We start from the raw sequence: 20,733 nt of genomic DNA, 5'->3' as shown, positions 1-20,733 counted from the left end.
CAAGTCTCATTACCAAATAACTTGGCATTCAACTTCATGATTGCTCCAAGGTACTTAGCAACTTGCTCTTCAGTAATATCTTCATCCTCTTCAGAGGAAGGATACTCATCAGAGCTCATGAATGGCAGAAGTAGGATCAATGGAATCTCCATGGTCTCTGTATGAGCCACAGATTCCCTTGGTTCCTCAAAGGAGAACTTCTTTTCGTTTAGAGGACATCCCATGAGGTTTTTCTCACTAGGAATAACGTCCTCCTCACTATCTCTAGGTTCGGCCATGTTGGTCATGGTTATGGCCTTGCACTCTCTCTTGGGATTTTCTTCTGTATTGCTTGGGAGAGTGCTAGGAGGAGTTTCAGTAACCTTTTTACTCAGCTGACCCACTTGTGCCTCCAAATTTCTAATGGAGGATCTTGTTTCATTCATGAAATTTAGTGTGGTTTTTGATAGATTAGAGACTATGGTTGCTAGCCAGAATGACTCTACTCAGAGTTCTCTGTCTGCTGCTGAGAAGATGATGGAAAAGGTTTGCTATTGCCAAACCTATTTCTCCCACCATTATTGTTATTGAAGCCTTGTTGAGGCTTCTGTTGATCCTTCCATGAGAAATTTGGGTGATTCCTCCATGAAGAATTGTAGGTGTTTCTATAGGGTTTTCCCATGTAATTCACCTCTTCCATTGCAGAATTCTCAAGGTCATAAGCTTTTCCTTCAGAGGAGGCTTCTTTAGCACTGCCAGATGCAGCTTGCAATCCAGTCAGATTCTGAGAAATCATATTGACTTGCTGAGTCAATATTTTGTTTGAGCCAATATGGCATTCAGAGTATCAATCTCAAGAACTCCTTTCTTCTGAGTTATCCCATTGTTTATAGAATTTCTTTCAGAAGTTTACATGAACTGGTTATTTGCAACTATTTTAATGAGTTCCTGGGCTTCTGCATGCATTTTCTTCAGATGAATGGATCCGCCCGCAGAATGGTCCAATAACATCTTGGATAACTCAGACAGACCATCGTAGAAGACACCTATGATGCTCCATTCTGAAAGCATGTCAGAAGAACACCTTCCTATCAATTGCTTGTATCTTTCTCAAGTTTCATAAAGGGATTCACCTTCCTTCTGTTTGAAGGTTTAAACTTCCATTCTAAGCTTACTCATCTTTTGAGGTGGAAAGAATTTAGCTAAGAAGGCATTGACAAGCTTTTCCCAAGAGTTCAGGCTGTCTCTAGATTGTGAGTTCAACCATATACTAGCTCTGTCTCTTACAGCAAAAGGGAAAAGTATAAGTCTGTAGACCTCGGATCAACTCTATTGGTCTTAACAGTGTCACAGATTTGCAAAAATTCAGCCAAGAACTGATGAGGATCTTCCAATGGAAGTCCATGAAACTTGAAATTCTGTTGCATCAGAGAAACTAATTGAGGCTTAAACTCAAAGTTGTTTGCTCCAATGACAGGAATATAGATGCTCCTCCCATAGAAGTCGGGAGTTGGTGCAGTAAAGTCACCAAGCACCTTCCTTGCATTGTTAGCATTGTTGTTATTTTCGGCTGCCATGTCTTCTTCTTTTTCAAAAATTTCTGCCAGGTCCTCTCCAGAGAGTTGTGCTTTAGCTTCTCTTAGCTTCCTCTTCAGAGTCCTTTCAAGTTCAGGATCAGCTTCAACAAGAATGCTTTTATCCTTGTTCCTACTCATATGAAAGAGAAGAAAACAAAGAAAGTATGTAATCCTCTATGTCACAGTATAGAGATTCCTTGATGTGTCAGAGGAAAAGAAGAATAGAAGGATGAGGTAGAGAGAAGAATTCGAACTTATAGAGAGGGAGGGGGTCCGAATTATTAAAGGAGGATAAATGTTTAAATAGAAAGACATGGGAGAGAGAGAATTTTCGAAAATTTTTAAATAAAATAAAATCAGAGTTTAAAACAATTAATTAATTAAAAAGAATTTTGAAAAAGTTGTTAGTGGTTTTCGAAAATTGGAGAGAGAAAAGTAGTTAAGTAGTTTTGAAAAAGATAAGAAATTAGAAAAAGATTTTGAAATTAAAATAAAAGAGATATGTTTTAAAAATATATGATTGAAAGAGATGTGTTTGAAAAGATATGATTGAAGAAAATTTGATTTTTTTTTAAAGGATATGATGGAAAAGATATGGTTGAAAAATATTTTTTTGAAAAATATTTAATTTTTAAAATTGATGATTTGACTAACAAGAAATTAAAAGGTATGATTCTAAAATTCAAATATTGAACCTTTCTTAACAAGAAAGTAACAAACTTGAAATTTTTGAATCATAACATTAATTGTTAGCAAGGATTTTCAAAAATATTAAAAGAAAAATGAAAAAGATTGTAGCTTTTGATGGCAGAGATCATCGATTCTCTAGAACCAAATTCCATTCTGACATTAAATTCACCATCTTCGGCCGCAATATTGCCTTCACCTACGACATGCGAACCACTATTAGTGGATCAAGTAGGGGTGGCAATATGGGCTGGCCCGCCCCGCCAAAGCCCGCCCAAATATGGGGCGGGCTGGCCCGCCCCACCAAACTGATATGGGCTCAACTTGCTACCCCGCCCCGCCAAAGGGCGGACTGGCGGGTTGGCGGGCCGCCCTCCTCTTTTTTTTTTTAACCAATTTTTTTATGATAAAATTAAATTTAACGCATTAAGAACTAACAATTATTTTATTTTATAATAAAATTATTTCATCAAATTAGTTTTTTAATATATAGAGTAATATTCTAAATTAATTATTAATCCATAAAAAAATTATAATTAACCATAATAATTTTTTATTGAAATTAACAATAATAAAAATAACATAACAAATAATAAGTCTCAAAGTCTCAAACATAACTGCATAATAATAACAAAACAAACATATAATCCACACATAAATCCTATTATAATTAAAACAAAACACAACATAATTCATAAATCAACAAGATACCCAAAAAAACCTTAAATCAACACACATAAATCAATTATCAACTTCTAAATCAACAAAATTTGAATCTGATCCAGAAGTTGAAACACCGCCTCGCCTAGCACCTTGAGGATTCACATCTTCACCTTCGCCTTCACCTACAATTAGAAGAATACCCGAATTTAGAACAAGATATAAATACTTAAATGTCATATAAATATTAAATTAGTAACAATGTAATTACCATCAACAAAGCCTTTATTCCAATTGCGAGTACAAATCACAGCCTCAACATTTTCTGGCAACATTCGACTTCTATATTTGTTAATGACATGAGCTCCAATACTAAAGGCAGATTCCGATGCAACCGTAGTAATTGGAATACTCAATAAGTCACGTGCCATGATTGATAACTTCGGCTAACGACTCTCATATAATTTCTACCATTCCAAAACATCTAAATCTTCAAAGCAATCCTTTGACAAAAGTGGCTCCTCCAAGTATGTATCAAGTGGATTCTTTCCACTAGAGACCTCAGCTTGATGGTTACGTTTCATCAATTTCTATCAAAATAGAAATAATCACATCTTGTTAGGATAGAATAATGACAATTAATAAGAGAATTTAAATATGTTAGACATTACTTACGCCAACAATCGCAAGTCACTTCTTGCTTGCACTTTCAGGGGTATGGGCCATGGATGAAGATTGATTACTAGGTCCTTGTGCTTGAACAGTTGGAAGAGAATTCTTGTCATATTTTTCAAAAAGCTTATATAATTTCTTTTTCACATGTTCCACCTTCCCTTTTGTAGTCTCAACATCAATCTCTTCATACATAAGCTCTAAAGTAGAAATCTTAAGTCTAGGATCAAGAATAGCACCAAATGCAAGAATGACACTATACTTTTTCCAATACTTCTTAAATTTGTTCATCATATTTTCTCCCATGCTCCTTAGAAGCTCATCTTCACTTCTCAAACTTCCCATCAAAACACATTGAATATGATAGACTTGTAGAAAATACAAATTTGAAGTAAGGTAAGATGTGCCAGAAATCAAATTAGTAGTTTCATAAAAGGGGTATAAAAATTCACATATCTTTTTAGCTCTCCCCCATTCATCAACCGAAGGACAATACTTATAAGCATGGTCGGTTGCCTTCAAATACTCAAAGGCCTTCCGATACTTGATAGCACTTTCGAGCATAATGTACGTAGAATTCCATCGAGTAGTAACATCTAGATGCAACCCACTTGTAAAAGTCAAACCCTGAATCGCTGAAACACATTCTTTAAACCTTATCATTCTACTCTCCGATCCCCTTACATATTTCACACTTTCCCTAATCTTATCCAATGCATCATGAGCAATTTTTAATCTATCTTGCACAATAAGATTCAAGATATGAGCAGAACAACGAATATGAAAGAACTCCCCATCACACAACAACCAATCATGCATATTTAATGTACTTTTCAAATGATCTTGGCATGTATCATTAGCAGATGCGTTATCTAGTGTAAGAGTCATAATCTTCTTTTCAATTTCCCATTCATTTAAAAGCTCAAAAATCTTGGAAGACAATTCAAATCCCGTGTGAGGAGGAGGCATATGACAAAAACTCAAAATTTTACTTTGCAATTTCCAATTCAAATCAACAAAGTGAGCAGTTAGGCATAAATAACCCTCTGTAGTGATGGATGTCCACAAATCAGAAGTCAAACAAACTCTATTAGGAATGGCTAATAAAGTACTTTTAAGCTTATCTTTTTCCCTTAAGTAAATTTTCAGCACATCCTCCTTAAGAGTATTTCTAGTAATTAGGCCTAGAGTTGGACTGATGTATTTTACCCAATTCCTAAACTTCTGATTATCAACAATAGAAAAGGGAACATCACAATCAATCACAAAGGCAACAAACATCTCACACGATACATGATTATCTATCTTGAGAGCCCCCATTTTATTTTGCATTTCTATCAAAGTTTGACCAATATCCTCGAAGTCTATTTTCACGCACCTGTCCAAATGACGCTTAAGTGTCGATGTCCCATATTGTTTACCACCAGCCTTAAACTTCTGTTTGCATCCATCACATTGAGCACGATCTATTCCATCATCACCAGGTCCAAGCTTTGTGAAATATCTCCACACATCAGATGTTGTTGCCTTCGTCTTTTTCTTTCTAATATCTTCAGTCGTCTCAGATCTTTCCATATTTTCAGGATTTTGTGTTGCATTTCCACCATCAACTTTCATAGAGACAGAATTATCCATTGCAGAATCAACAGCTCAATCTAAATAATCTCAATACATAAAAATATTTAAATCAGTCAAAAATATTCAAACAATAATCAAACATAATCAATAAGTACTAACTAAATAATACCCAGTTGTAGAAACATTATCAAATCAGGCAGAAAACAATATTCAAACATAATCAAACAATAATACCCAGTTGCAGAAAACTCAAATCAGGCAGAAAAATAATATTCAAACATAATCAAACAATAATACCCAGTTGCAGAAAACTCAAATCAGGCAGAAAAACAAAACTCAAATCAGGCAGAAAAACAATATTCAAACATAATCAAACAATAATTCCCAGTTGCAGAAAACTCAAATCAGGCAGAAAAACAAAACTCAAATCAGGCAGAAAAACAATATTCAAACATAATCAAACAATAATACCCAGTTGCAGAAAACTCAAATCAGGCAGAAAAACAATATTCAAACATAATCAAACAATAATACCCAGTTGCAGAAAACTCAAATCAGGCAGAAAAACAATATTCAAACATAATCAAACAATAATACCCAGTTGCAGAAAACTCAAATCAGGCTGAACAAATTGACATGGAAAATGTAAATCACTTACTGTAATGGCAGAGCCGTTGAGCAGGAAGAGGAGGAGAGAGGAGCGATTCCAGGAGTCTGCCAGTCACAGAACCGCCGAGCAGAGGCGCCGACGAGACAAAGCTGCCGACGACGACAGGAGGAGAGAAAGAAAGGCGAAAGGCAGAGGCGCCAGAGAGGAGCGAGTGAGGAAAGGCCGCCGCAGGGAGGAGCGAGTGAGGAGGGAGCCGAGCTGCTGAGGAGTGAGGAGGAGCGAGTGAGGAGGGAGTGGGTCAGTGAACGCCGAATGGGATGAAGGTCAAAGGTCTGGCCGTCTGGGGTGTGGGTGTGGCTGAGCTGAGTGACCGGCGTTACTGCGTTAGGTCGGGTGTGGCCGTGTGGGTGTGGGTGAGCAGGAGGCACCGAGGCGAGGCAGTTTTGCAGTCTGCAGTAGCACCGTGTGGGTGTGGGTGTCACGGGTGTGGGTCTGCCGAGGAATGAGGACAGACGAGGGAGCTGAGCTGTTGAAGGATGAAGCCGGGGGTTAGGGTCCGTCGGTCTGAGGTCTCACCGTCTCTAGCATCTCAGGGAGTCAGGGTCAGCCGTTCAGGGAAGGGACGAAGGGTTAGGGGGGCTAGGGCCGGCTGTTTGTGGGAAGGAGGAGAAGGAAAACCTAATTTTCCTATTTATATATCACTTGCAAATTTACGAAATTACCCTTAAAAAAATAATATGTCAGCCCGCCGGGCCAGCCCGCCCCGCCCTGCCTTGGCCCGCGGTTTTGGCGGTGCTGTTTTGGCGGGTTTTTAAAATTTGGCGGGTTCAAAATCTCGTCCCGACCCGCTGTTTTTGGCAGTTTTGGCGGTTTGACCCGGCGGGTTCGACCCGTTTCGCCACCCCTAGGATCAAGGCTAAATAAAGAAATAGTAGTGGTAACTTTAATTAATAAACATCACATACCCATATTCGCATGCTTAGAAAATTCCAGGACATGCATGGCTTCGAGATCCAGAGTTAGCATAAAAGACGGAATACCAAACGGGTGCTAGTTTACAAGTGCATCTGCTTCATTTTGCACTGCCGATTTTCTGCCTTATCTTTGTCGTCATTTTCGTCATCGACTTCGTAGTTGGCTTCGAATTCCTATTCACAGTCGTTGTTATCTTCTTCCCAATCTATATCCCCAAGCTCATCCATATTCACCTCCTCGCTAACTACGTTTAGCCCATATGCTGTTCAAACTCAACGTACAACTCTATCGTCGGCACATGAAATCGATTTTGTTGTTAAATATAGAACATCTAATGCATACATGCGTCGTCAATGATGAACATTATTTGAAATTGTATCATCCCACCAAATACTTGTACAAGATTCCGGTATAAAATGTTGATCACCATCTTTAAAATATAACTTTGTATGTCCTACAAATACCATTTTTACAACTCTACAAAACTCGTGGTGCATGGAATAGTAAAGAAAAACGGACATTTACAAACAAAAGTCACTCCTTCATATATGTTTAAAATAATCTCACTGTTATAATACACTCGCAAATTTGCAATACCTTCCATAATCTTAACTTCACCTAACCCAACTTTTTTGGCATTACTAATTGTCAAAAAAAAAAATTCACAAATATAAAAAAAAAAGAGGAAAGGGATGAAGTATGCAACATAATAAATTGACAATAATATTTATAAACAAGACACTTTATTAAAATATTTTTTTTACAAAAAATAAGCTATATTTTGCAACTTTCAAAAAAATATTACAAATATAAAATGCAACATGCGTTTTGTAAAAAATACATGAATAAAACATTATTTGTGTTTTGCAAGTTGTCAATTTAAAAAATTATGTGCGTTTTGTAAGCTTTGAATTTAAAAATTCGAAAAGAGCAAAATGCTATTTGCATTTTATACTAATATCATATCAATGTAATTATTTTAAAGTGAATATTTCATCTGATCTATGATAATTATCTTAAAAAAATAATGAGACTTCAAAAAAAATATCCAATCTAATTTTTTAATTTTTTTTGGACTAATTAAATTTTGTACAAAAAAAATAACTAATATTTTTTAACACAAAAATTAATTAATACCATAAAAGTAAAATTCAAAAACTGAGTTAGTATTTTTTTTTTATCAAAGAGCTTGTTGTCTTTTAAGATAATTATGATTTTAAGTTTTCCTCGTTATTTTATACACAATACACATATATTTTAACCTCAAACACGGTATTCCTTTTCATATAAAAAAAATATCCCCGATTAAACTCTCTCTCTCTCTCTATATATATATATTCTGGTCTGTTTTACTCTTTTTAGGAGGGAAAAAAACAGCCTTAACAAAAGAGTAAAGACCAGTCAAGAGTCAAAAAGAGTAAAGACTCGCAACAACATTGGAATTAAATTAAGTTACGATCTCCCAGTTCCACCAATAAAAACACACATCCAATAGAAAATTTCGAAAACAAAAAAACAAGAAACAAGATACCGCTCATCACGTTGTGCGCTCTCTCTCTAGTCTCTACTCTATCTTCTCTCTCGGTCTTCTCTCTCTCTCCTGTCTCCTTTCCTTTACAACCACCGCGTCCTTTCCCAACTATACCCTCACTACCCTCCACTTTTTCAACAAACCGCGTATTTCCAGGGGCAAACCCGTCATTCGAACTACCCCATTCTTCTTCTTGTACACCCTTTACTCTCTGTTGGAGCAAGTGATGCCCCGGCTAGAAGCATGGCTGAGAACAACGGGGAAGAGAAATTACTCGCTGTGGCGCGACACATAGCTAAGACGCTGGGCCACAACACCAACATGGCTGATGATATACTCCAAATATTCTCGAATTTCGATGGAAGGTTCTCGAAGGAGAATTTAGCAGACAAGGTTGCAGATGGTGATCCCAGGGCCTGCGCCGCACTTGATCATTCCCTGAAGTCCCTTGACCATCGGATCTCACAGTTTGTGTCATCCGACCGTCCGATCTGGGCCGACTCAGCCGACGCTGTTGCTTTTCTTGATGCCGTTGACGAGCTCGTCGCCGCCGTCGCCGAGTGGTCGCAGCTCTCAACAGACAAGGCTTTTGGCGCGTGCCTCGCACGTGCCGAGGACATGCTGCAGCACGCCATGTTCCGACTCGAGGACGAGTTCCGGTCGCTCATGGAACGCGCTGGAGAGTCGTTTGACCTGACTCCGCCGTACCGAAACGGCGTCGAGTCGGTGGAGAATATTCCATTCGATTCGGAGGAAGAGGAGAACGAGCTGGAGACGGCGGTGAACGACGGAGCAGAAGAGGATCAGATCCCGGTGGCGCTGCCGGTAACGGACTACGACATCGTAATCGACGCGCTCCCCGCGGGGACGATCAACGACCTGCACGAGATCGCGCGGCGCATGGTGGCCGGAGGTTTTGGGAAAGAGTGCTCGCACGTATACAGCAGTTGCAGGAGGGAGTTCTTGGAGGAGAGTCTCTCACGATTAGGGTTACAGAAGCTGAGCATCGAGGAGGTTCACAAGATGCCATGGCAGGACCTCGAGGACGAGATCGAGAGGTGGATTAAGGCCTCCAACGTCTCCCTCAAGATCCTGTTCCCGAGTGAACGAAGATTATGCGACCGTGTGTTCTTTGGATTCTCCGCCGCTGCTGACCTCTCCTTCATGGAGGTTTGCCGCGGATCTACAATTCAGCTTCTGAATTTCGCGGACGCTGTCGCTATCGGGAGCCGCTCGCCTGAGCGGCTGTTTAGGATCCTCGACGTGTTTGAAACTTTGCGTGACCTCATTCCGGAATTTGAAGCCCTGTTCTCGGATCAGTACAGCGTTTCGCTCAGGAACGAAGCAATTACTATTTGGAAGAGGTTGGGGGAAGCAATTAGGGGAATTTTCATGGAGCTGGAGAATCTAATTCGCCGCGATCCTGCTAAGGTTGGGGTTCCCGGTGGGGGCCTACATCCAATCACACGCTACGTGATGAACTACCTACGCGCTGCTTGCCGGTCACGGCAAACATTGGAGCAAGTTTTTGAAGACTATGGACATCCGTTGAAGGATTACCCTAAGCTTGATGATAGAGTCGCACCCAATTCTTCACTCTCTGTGCAAATGGATTGGATAATGGAGCTGTTGGAGAGCAATTTGGAGGCGAAGTCCAAAATCTACAATGATCCTGCATTGTGCTATGTCTTCTTGATGAACAATGGGAGGTACATTGTTCAGAAGGCCAAAGATAGTGAATTGGGAACTCTCTTGGGCGACGATTGGATCCGAAAACACACTGCAAAAGTTAGGCAGTACCATGTGCAATACCAGAGGAGTTCGTGGAACAAAGTTCTGGGGATTTTAAAGCTTGATGGTAGTAGTAACGGGTCATTGGGGCCTAATGGTGCAGCAAAGTCAATGAAAGAGAAACTGAAAATGTTCAACACACAGTTTGAGAATTTATGCAGGGTTCAGTCTTCTTGGTTTGTTTTCGATGAGCAGCTTAGGGAAGAAATAAGAATTGCCCTTGAGAAGATCTTGTTGCCTGCGTACGGAAGCTTCATTGGAAGGTTCCATACGGAGCTTGGCAAGAATGCTGATAAGTATGTTAAGTATGGAGTAGAGGACATTGAAGTAAAGCTCAACGATTTATTTCAGGGTAGCAGTGGATCAACTGGTAGCCGAAAGTGAAGGTAGGAGCTGCTAGTTGTTGTTGTTGTTGTTGTGTGTATGTATTCGTAGTGTAAATTAGAGTACAGAGTTTTGGTTATCAGAGTTAGTACCTAGACATCTGTAGGCTGTAGCCTTCTGTTATAAATAGCACTGTATGATGTTCATTTATATACATTATCATTCTTCACTGATGAAAGTCATGTTGGATTGAACTGTAATCTGTATTCTGTTAGTTGTTAGCCATCAGACTTACAATATTAAAATCTTAAATTTTTAGTTGTAACATCGAGGTGTTCTTGTTAGTTGCTGTGATTTTTCCTTTCCTTTTCTATTGCAGATGAAAATCCTATAAATTATTGGCAATATATATTGTCCATGGTTGAAATTGAATATAGTTAAGTTGTAATAATTTAGTGTCTTTGACAAATTTTTTTCAAAATAAAAGTATTGAAAAAATTTTAAAAATCTTTCCTTAAAAATTATAATTTTAATTTTTTTAAAGTGTTTTTTTTTTTTACTTAAAAGAATGTTTTAACATAATAAATAAATAAATCGCAATCAGGGTAAAAAAATGTTCAAAAAACAGAAATATCAAAGAAACGAATACAAATTGAAGTTTAGTTTTGGAAAGAAAATTCGTATGAAATTGTGGATATAAAAATGATTTATCTACATAAATTAGCTCTAACTCTAAGCCTCTAACAGGGTGTAATGATGCTCTTGAGATGAGTTAACTTAAAACAAAGAAACAAAACAATTAAATAGAAAATCTCTATTTCAATGAACCCAAAATTAAGTCTTGATATGTTTTTGTATGTTTGCATGTATTACAAAAGAAATGACAGAGCTGCGTATTATCATTTAGGAAAATTTTTAAATATCCTGAAATCAGTTGTAGGTTGTAACATGAACTTAGTTTCATAAAGAACATGACATCACTTGTGTCCATCCATGTTCCACGGTTTATGCATCTGGAGTTATGGAGAAATTCTTTGGTTTTGCTTCATCCATAGTTGGACTGCTCTGTTACCTCTGTTTTTTCCAAAGGTCATGTGGCATTTCTGGTTTTGGCCATCGCCTCTGTTTACTCATTCTATTTTGACAAAGATGTGACGGGAAACCGGATGCATACAGCCTGGTTTCTCATGTGGCGTTTGCCATGATATCACCGAGTTTTCAAGGCAGATTCGTTGTGGATATACTGTATTTATTTCTAGGATTTTTGACAACACAACTCATGAAGATAAGACTCTTGTTGGTTTTGTTGGAATATATTTCAGTTATTTCCTTGTTCACCTTGGATCCTGTCTAGCTGTGCTGCAGGTAAAGGAAAATCAGCATTTTGGTCCTTAAGATCTAAATTATGTGCGCATTCAAGTAGATTCAGTAGATCCAATCAACTCAACACTGGTAATGTTCTTTCCATGGCAGAGCTCCTGGCTTGTATTGGGGAGCTTCACTAAAAGAACCCTGTGATGGCCTGAAGGGTGCTGATGGTCGATGGAGCTAAATCATTGGTCTTCATTCTCCGTGGAGATGGTTTCGTTATTTGAGCTTGTAGAAAGAAAGTTGAAGGCCAAGTCCAAGAACTTCATGGACCCTGCTCTGCGGCTGCATTTTCATGATGGATAACGGGAGGTAAATAGAAGACGAAAGTTCAACAATACCTTGAGTTATATCACAGAAGCTCATGGAGTAAGGTTTCTGGAATTTCTGAACTTGGATAACATTGAGTCACTGGCTCTTAATATTGTTGCTAAGTCAATGAAAGAGAAGCTTAGTTCCTTCACTGCGCGTTTCAAGAAGATATGCCATGTTCAATCTACATGGTGTGTCCTTAGCTTGAAGCTTAGGGAGGAAATAATTACATCCCTAGAAATCAATGAACTAGACTAGATTTTGGACTGTACTTTATTTATTAGTCAACTTAAGTCGGCTTAAGAAATTACCGAGAAGTAACAGAGTTACCATTATATTTGTTTATTCAGCATGCCTTTGACTATTGAGACATGAAAAAATGAAAGGGGACAGGAAACATAAACTATGTAACATGCATATAAAAATGACTATGGCCAAGAACAAGATGACAAAACCTAGTTGCAGCGTACTCTTCATGCCGGCAACTACTACTCCAAGTAAAAAATATATGTATTTAAAAATTATTTGTGTAACTTTCCTTTGAAGGTTTCTCTGAAAAGGGTAGTTCTACCTGAAATGGTCTCTCTTGGTGTTTTGGAAAGACTAAAAAGCACTTGTTAGTTGTTACTTGGATTCTTTCATAGAGAATATGACACCTCTATCTGTCCCAATTCCAAGTTGGCTTATGCACCAAATGCTATGGAGATTCCTTGGTTTTGCTTCATCCATAGTTGGATTACTCTGTTACGCTCTTAGTAGATCCTTCAACTTTCTATTCGGAAAATGGAACTTGGCGAAAATCTCTATTTACATTGTTTTCAGTCTTATAATCTGCCTTGCCACTTTCTTTGCCAAGATATGGCAACACTCTGCAAGTCTCCGATTGAGAGCTCATATGACATTTTTAGTTCTGACCGTTACTTCTGTTTACTCATTCTTTTTCGATAAAGCTGCGACTGGGGATCCGGATGCATATAGCATAGGTTCTTCTGCTTCTTTTGCTATAATGTGGTTTAGTTTGTCAAGACAAATTCATTGTGGATTTGAGGTAGACATGTTATATTTCTTTCTGGGAGTTCTCATAATACAACTGATGAAGATAAGATTCTTGTTGAGTATAGTTGCGATATGTTTCAGCTATTTCCTCATCATTCTTCGATCCTCTCTAGATGCATCAACAGTCACAGATAGTGAATATTTGGAACTCCATGACCAAAATCATGTGTCAATTCAAGTGGAATCTGATTCACAACAATCCAACATTCATAGAATCATCATGACAAAGCTCATGGATTGTGTTGAGGCGCTTCAGAAGAGAAAAGCTGCACTAGTGCAAACCATTTTTGAGGAATACAATAATGCTACTAATAACACTATGTTGGTGACTGATTACAATTTCTTGATTGATACGCTACCACAGGGAGTTGTAAATGACCTTCATGAAGCTGTCAAATCTGCAGTGGCTGTTGGATTGGTGAAGGAATGCTCTGATGCCTACATCGATTGCTGGAGGGAATTCTTGGAGGAGTGTCTAGCAATATTGTTGGAGTTGGACACTGTCAAGATTGACCACCCTAACACACTACCAACTCCATATTTCATGGTTAAGAGATGGGCTGAAACTTGCAATGTTGCATTCAAAATACTGTTTCCATTCGAAAGACGACTCTGCGATCGTGTCTTCTTTGGGCTACGCTCAGTTTCTGATGTTTGTTTTGCAAATATTTGCCGGGAATCCACGACTCAGCTGTTAAATTTTGCTGATGCCTTTACAAGTGTGAGCTGTTCATTTGATCAAATATTCATCATTGTTCACATTTTTCCGGCATTGTGTGACCTGATTCCACACTTGCAGACATTGTTTTGTGATAGCCTCACTATGTTCTTGGTGAACGAAGCTATTACAATCCAGAACAACTTGAGAGAAGCAATAGAGGGTCGTTACACGGAGGTGAAGAATATGATTTTCCGTAGTAAGAAGGCTAAGTTTGTTTTTCCCAATGGCGGAATTCATCCATTAACAATGGATGTCCTGGCATATGTCGAGTTATTTTGCGAGCCATTTTTACAAAAATATGTGCAGGGTTCTGATAGAGCTGGAACATCGTTTTCATTCTCTGTGGAGATGGTTTCTATGTTGAAGATTTTAGAGAGAAAACTGAGAATTAAATCCAAGAACTACAAGGATCCTGCTTTGTGCTATTTCTTCATGATGATTAATAGAAGGTACATACAAAACTTTGTAAAGCGACGGCATTTCGTAACCCATTTGTGCAATGATTGGGTCCAAAATAATACACACAAAGCTGAGGAAAACCTTGAGCTCTATTACAAAAGCTCATGGAACATGGTGGTTGATTATCTGAAGCTGTACAACGATGAGTCTTTGGTGCCTGCTGTTCCTGCTGAATCAATGAAAGAGAAACTTATTTTGTTCAATTCACACTTCAGGAAGATATGCACTCTTCAATCTACATGGTTTGTTGGTAAAGAGCAACTTAGGAAAGAAATAATAACATCCGTAGAGAACATGTTGCTTCCAGCATATGGAAACTTCATTGGGAAGTTCCATAATGTTCTTGCTGCAGATGCATATGAGTATATAGAGTACGGAATGTTTGATATACAAGCTCGACTTAACGGTTTATTTAGAGGAAGTATGAATTAGGAAGGTAGAAACAAATAGAAAATTTGTATGAATGAGATCACAAAATCACTAGTATTGAATTGAAAAACATGCTTGTGTTAGATTTTATCAGGAAAAAAAAGTTTAAAAAAAAAACAGCAAAGAAGTGAAATTTATTTGGTAATTCTTGGTTATTAAGTTATTCCCAAAAGAATTTCTAAGACTAACCATTTGGAACCACAGGCATAATCCACCCAGCCATGGTTGAACAAAAGTAAATTTCAAGTGTAAAGCATCTATCACAATAGTACAATTATCATCTAGATTTCAATGCATTAATTTGCAGGAATCTATATTGTAATAATAAGATTAGACAAACCCAAGTCAACTGAAGATGTTCCTGGAAGGGGATAGGAAAGTTACACTATGCAATCTATACATATAGAAATGACTATGGTCAAGCGCGTGATGACAAAACCGAGTTGAAGAAGTCTCTTCATACCTACAGCTCCTCCAAGTCTACAAAATATGTAGTGAAAAATTAACTGTGTAAACTCTTGGATGATATTTGCTCCGTGTCTCTGAAAACACTTGCTACTCACTTAGCTTCTTTCAGAGGATATGGTACCAGTGTCTGTCCGAATTCCAAGATGGCTTATGCATCCAAAGCTAAGGAGATTCGTTGGTGTGGTTTCATCCATAGTTGGACTGCTCTGTTATGCTCTCAGTACATCCTTCAATTTTCTATTCGGAAAATGGAACTTGGTGAAAATCTCTATTTACATTGTTTTCAGTTTTATAATCTGCCTTGCCACTTACTTTCCCAAGGTATGGCAACACTCGGCTTGTCTCCGGTTTCGAGCGCATATAGCATTTTTAGTTCTGACTATTACTTCTATTTACTCATTCTTTTTTGACAAAGCTGTGAATGGGAAACCAGATGCATATAGCATAGTCTCTTATAGTCTCTTATGCTGCTTTTGCTATAATGTGCTCTAGTTTTCCAAGACAGATCCACGGCGGATTTGAAGTGGATCTGCTATATTTCTTTCTCGGAGTTTTTATTGTGCAACTGATGAAGATAAAAATATTGTTTGGTATTACTGGGGTCTGTTTCAGTTATTTTGTTATTATTCTTAGATCTTCTCTAAACCTCACATTAGAAGATGAACATTTTGATCCGTGTGATCAAAATCAAGTTGTCGTTCAAGTTGATTCGCAACAAGCCAATGATGATTGCAGTTTTATGATGGCACGGTTAAGTGCTTGTATAGAAAGACATCAGCGGAGAAGCTATGGTATCATGGACAAAATTTTGGAGCAAGTGAGGGAATACGGTGAAGCCATTGATGTCCCTGGAAAGGTGATTGACCACAACTTGGTGTTTGATGCACTTGGGCCCGGAGCTATGGAGGATCTTCATGATGTTGCCAAGTCCACCATGGCTGCTGGTTTCGAAAAGGAGTTCTCCCATGCATATAGCAATTGCAGGAGGCAATGGTTAGAGATGTGCATATTGAGATTGTTGAAGCTTCGAGAGGATAGAGTTATTGACCCTCAAACAATGCCATCCATGGATTACATTATCAGTAGATGGATCATAGCTTCTGATGTTGCCCTAAGGATACTATTTCCCTCGGAAAGGCAAATCTGCAGTCGTGTCTTCTCTGGTTTACACTCTGCAGCGGATGCTTGCTTTGGACAAATTTGCTCTGAAGCAACAATTCAGCTGCTGAAATTCGCAGAGGCCTTCGTGGCTATTAGCCTTCCAACATGTCGGATGTTCCAAACCTTCCGCGTTTTTCTTGCATTGAACCAACTGATTCCAGACTTCCAGACATTGTTTTCTGATGGCCCCAGCATGTTCTTGGTGAATGAAGCTGTCACAACCCGGAACAAATTGAGAGAAGCAATCACAGGCTCTTACATGGATATGAAGAATTTGATTTTCCGTAGCAAGGAGGCTAAGTTAGTTCTTCCAAGTGGTGGGGTTCATCTAATTACCTACAATGTAATGACATATATCCTATTCTCACGGCAGTCGCAAAGGAAGCTTCAGCAGGCTTCGCTAGAATACCCGATGGATGCCGGAACCCAATCGAATAATATTTTGTTGTTGCAGTTATTAGAGAGAAAATTGAGAACCAACTCCAAGAAGTACAAGGACCCTGCTTTGGGCTATTTTTTCATGGTGAATAATAGGAGTTACATAGAAAACAAGGTAAAAGAGTGGGAGTTGGGAACCTTTTTGGGAGATCATTGGGGTCAAAATAACACTGCAAAAGTGAAGCAAAACCTTGAGCTATATTACAGAAGTTCTTGGAACAAGTTGCTAGACTATCTGAATCTAGACTACTATGGCGAGTCGCCGGCACCTGAGGTTGCCGCAGAGCCAATGAAGAATAAGCTGCTGTTGTTCAACATTCATTTCATGGAGACATGCGTTGCTCAATCTACATGGTCCGTCTTTGATGAGCAGCTAAGGGAAGAAATTAGGACTTCAATAAAAAACATGTTGCTGCCAGCATATGGAAACTTCATTGGGACGATGCGTAAAGTTCTTGGAATGAATGCTTATGAGTATATTAAGTATAGAATGTTTGACATTGAAGCTCGAATCGACGGTTTATTTTATGGAAGTATCATGAATCAATGAAGCATTGACAAAGAAAGAAGTAAAGGCAGAGCTTGTGTGAAGCATTATTAGATTGCAAAATTTTCGATAGCGAAGTGTACTACTTTCACATTGTATGGTTCCACATTATTAGAGCATGTGTATGGTTTGTAATAGTAGAAAATGTTCTTCCAATGTAGAAATAATTTTAGAGTTAACCAGAGTGAGACCGCACAATGTGCGAATAGATAAATTAATTATAAGCTGCTATTCTAATGAAAATTTCATATTGGTTATTATATAAAAATATTTTATTTTGATTATGGATGATAAGTTGTAGGACTTATTTTTTTATATGTTATAAAATTGTTACTTTTATTTAAAGTGTAGCCAAATAAATATGTTACAATTTTAAATAAAAATTATCATAAAAAAATATTTTTGGCATTTTTATCGGAATAATTGCCTTAATTATATTATATAATATATTTTAATATTATTTTTAAAAATTAATTAAATAATATGTAAAATAATATTAAATTTAAAGTATCTTATATTAAAAGTATTTTATAAAATATTTATTTAATAATTTGTATAAAATTTTATATAATTATTCAATAAAAATATAATACAAATTAGATTATATATAGTTTATTGTTTTAGGAATTTGAATTTATTCATTTTTAAAAGAAAGATAATTTTATTATAGTATAATTGTATAAATTTATATTTTTATTTGTTATTTTTATCATTTAAAAATAATTAAAAAATCGAAATCAAGTTTGACTTATCAAAGTTAATACTCAGACCAGACATCAGCTTAAAAGAACACAGAAACCTCTTATAATTCATGAATGTCTCTGTTTTCTGTGGGCAAAATAAGATTGTGTCATTTGCAAACTAGAGATGCGACAACTCTATATTATTCCTCCCAACCAACAGTGGTGAGATGCATCCATTCCTCACTTCCTCACCCACCATCTTGTGTAAGACGTCAACGACAAAAACGAATAGAAAAGAAGAAAGAGGATCTCTTTGTCTAAGACATCTCTCGATCCTGAATGGCTTAGATGGTGACCCATTGACCAACACCAACATACATGTTGTAGTCATACATGCTGTAGTAACCAAAAGAAAGAAAAAAAAAAGAGGAGGGACACGTGAAAAGTATGTGACCTACTTTAATTCCTCTTATTTCTTTCAGGAAGGCCCCGAAGCCCTTCCTCTCCCTTTCTCAATCTCATCTCTCTCCTTCCTCATCCCTTTTATCTTCCTAATCTCTTTAATCTTCTTATATTTTCTTATTTCAATCATACACTTTCATCAAACTCACTTTTCTTCGTCACATTTCCTTCTTCTTTTCTACTCTAACTTCATTAATCTAAATTTCATTTAGTACAATCCCAAATCATGGAGTTTTAACTTAATGAATGAAAAAAGTATTCAACCTTTGAGTTCCAGTTATTATTGAGGATTCAAGGTAACTTTTTGACTCAATAATTAGCTATATTTCAAATTTTTGTCATCTCTATACTTGTGAGTATAACAAAATTCGAAATTAGGATTTTTAGGTTAGAGAATTTGGGGTTTTTGTCAAAATGTATAAAATTATGTTAATTGACAATATTAGTAGCTCACAAACATCATTATTGTCATATTTTTAGAGTTGTAGAGTTATTGGACATCATTTGGTAGCTCGTTGGCGCGCTCAGAGTTGCTTCCAGTTCTTTGAAATCAAGTTGTGAGTGAATATTATAACTATAATTGTTTTTAAATATATTATTATCAATATTTTTGTTGAATCAATAATTTCGGAGTTTGAAAATATTTTATTATTGTGATTTTTGAATTTTTGAAATAAATATTGATTTGTGAAATTTACAATTTTATAAAAATACACACGAGACGATACTTATATATTTTGTAAAGTATACATGTTTTCTTATTTGATTTTATTAAATTTAAATTAAATTTTAGTATGCAATCTTATATATATTGATTTGCTATGGAATTTAGTAGTATGTTATAAGCATTAGAGATTTTTATAAGTGATTTTGTTTGAATTGGTTTGGGAGATTCTGACTAGAATACCGTAGTTAACGGCGGTTATGACGTTAACCTAAATGCATCTGACTCATACCTCAGCTAGCAGGGGCGTTGCTAGCCTAACGTGTAGGCCACACATTGAATCTATTGTACCGTACGGGCACACTAGAGAAAAGGGCTACTCTTAGAGGTGGAGCCGTCCTAAGTGTGTAATATTCTATTTTATTTGACTTCTGGATTGAGAACTCCCATTTCAGTTCATTCCGCTTAATTATTTATCTATTTATTTGCATAATTAATTAATATGAATTCCTCATCTTTGGAAAGAAATATAATTTTCATGGTAAAATTTGTATTGTCTCGTGTGGGTTATAGATGTAATGTTTGCTCACTGAGTTGCAAAACTCACCCCCATTATATTCCCATATTTTTCAGATATAGGAGTCATTCCAAGTTCCATTCCACCTGCCCCTCAGTAGATCTTAGTCATTTTCGTGAGTCCTTCTTCTTTCCAAGAGCTAAGTAATTATGTAATGGAACCTTTGCTCAAAATTTAGATTATATCAATGCTTCATATGCCATAGGCAGGATCCTCGTGTGGGTTATGTTATTTTGAATCTTGAACTGTTTAGATAGTAATTATAAGTTGGTTATGTAAGACTTATGGATTTAACTATATACTCTAGTTATCAACTTGATATATATATATATGATGCGTATTTTGGATATATTTGGTTGTGGATATGGTTGGAATATGTTGTTGTTGTTGTCTTTAGAAATGGATGTTTATTATTGATACAGGGAATTAATATTTATGTTGGTAATGTCATAGAAACAGAAGAGGTTCTGTCTGTTTTTCTGAAAATTTGATCGTTTGACTTGTTGAGAGACTTGTCCCTTGAGCACCAGTCATGGTTTGGTTCGGACCATGACACTTGCCTTTACCCATGTCCTCCGTCTAAGGCCAAAATCCATTTTATGTAGGACAATATCTACAAAATTCCAGCTCATTCTATCGTATGCTTTTTGAAAGTCTAGCTGATAATTGCTGCCTTCTTCTTGCGCAACTTCAGCCATTTAACCGTCTCACAAGTAATAAGGGCACCATCATATATTTTCTGACCCTTTACAAATGCAGACTGAATCTCTCCCACTAAACCTGATATCACTAAGCGCATTCTTCTCACCAATATATTCGATATCACTTTATACACACAACCAATCATACTAATCGATCGGAAGTTTGTGATTTTTTTAACTCCACAAATTTTAAAATTAGTGTCGCCCATGTTATATTAGCATCTGTTGATAATCTCACACTTGGAAAGAATTGCAACTCGACTGCGGTAAATTCTTGGTAAATCTCACCCCAACATATATTTA

The 20,733-nt window shown here is 37.1% G+C and overlaps 2 protein-coding genes, 1 long non-coding RNA gene and 1 pseudogene across 3 annotated transcripts; all 4 read left to right on the top strand.

The window, feature by feature from the left end:
* Positions 1–8,103: 8,103 nt before the first annotated feature.
* On the top strand, positions 8,104–10,709 carry LOC112702747 (exocyst complex component EXO70B1). Its single transcript, XM_025753903.3, has one exon. The coding sequence runs from the start codon at positions 8,513–8,515 to the stop codon at positions 10,442–10,444; it is 1,932 nt and encodes a 643-aa protein (XP_025609688.1). The 5' UTR covers positions 8,104–8,512; the 3' UTR covers positions 10,445–10,709.
* A 113-nt stretch (positions 10,710–10,822) lies between these two features.
* Positions 10,823–17,611, top strand: LOC112702746 (exocyst complex component EXO70B1-like). Its single transcript, XM_072199268.1, has one exon. The coding sequence runs from the start codon at positions 12,714–12,716 to the stop codon at positions 14,730–14,732; it is 2,019 nt and encodes a 672-aa protein (XP_072055369.1). The 5' UTR covers positions 10,823–12,713; the 3' UTR covers positions 14,733–17,611.
* On the top strand, positions 15,312–17,611 carry LOC112701260 (exocyst complex component EXO70B1-like; annotated as a pseudogene).
* A 911-nt stretch (positions 17,612–18,522) lies between these two features.
* LOC140174210 (uncharacterized) lies at positions 18,523–20,105 on the top strand. The gene is made up of 3 exons (XR_011863445.1): positions 18,523–18,784; positions 18,969–19,045; positions 19,786–20,105. It is a non-coding gene; the product is annotated as an uncharacterized lncRNA (long non-coding RNA).
* Positions 20,106–20,733: the final 628 nt, after the last annotated feature.

The sequence above is a fragment of the Arachis hypogaea genome, chromosome 7 (assembly GCF_003086295.3).
Source record: "Arachis hypogaea cultivar Tifrunner chromosome 7, arahy.Tifrunner.gnm2.J5K5, whole genome shotgun sequence".
Classification (NCBI taxonomy): domain Eukaryota; kingdom Viridiplantae; phylum Streptophyta; class Magnoliopsida; order Fabales; family Fabaceae; genus Arachis; species Arachis hypogaea.
The sequence above is the reverse complement of the archived record's forward strand: the minus strand, read 5'-3'. Positions and strand labels throughout refer to the sequence as shown.

Bases quoted from the DNA above. Each gene is read 5' to 3' on its own strand.
- LOC112702747 (XM_025753903.3), top strand. From the start codon at position 8,513: ATGGCTGAGAACAACGGGGAAGAGAAATTACTCGCTGTGGCGCGACAC.
- LOC112702746 (XM_072199268.1), top strand. From the start codon at position 12,714: ATGACACCTCTATCTGTCCCAATTCCAAGTTGGCTTATGCACCAAATG.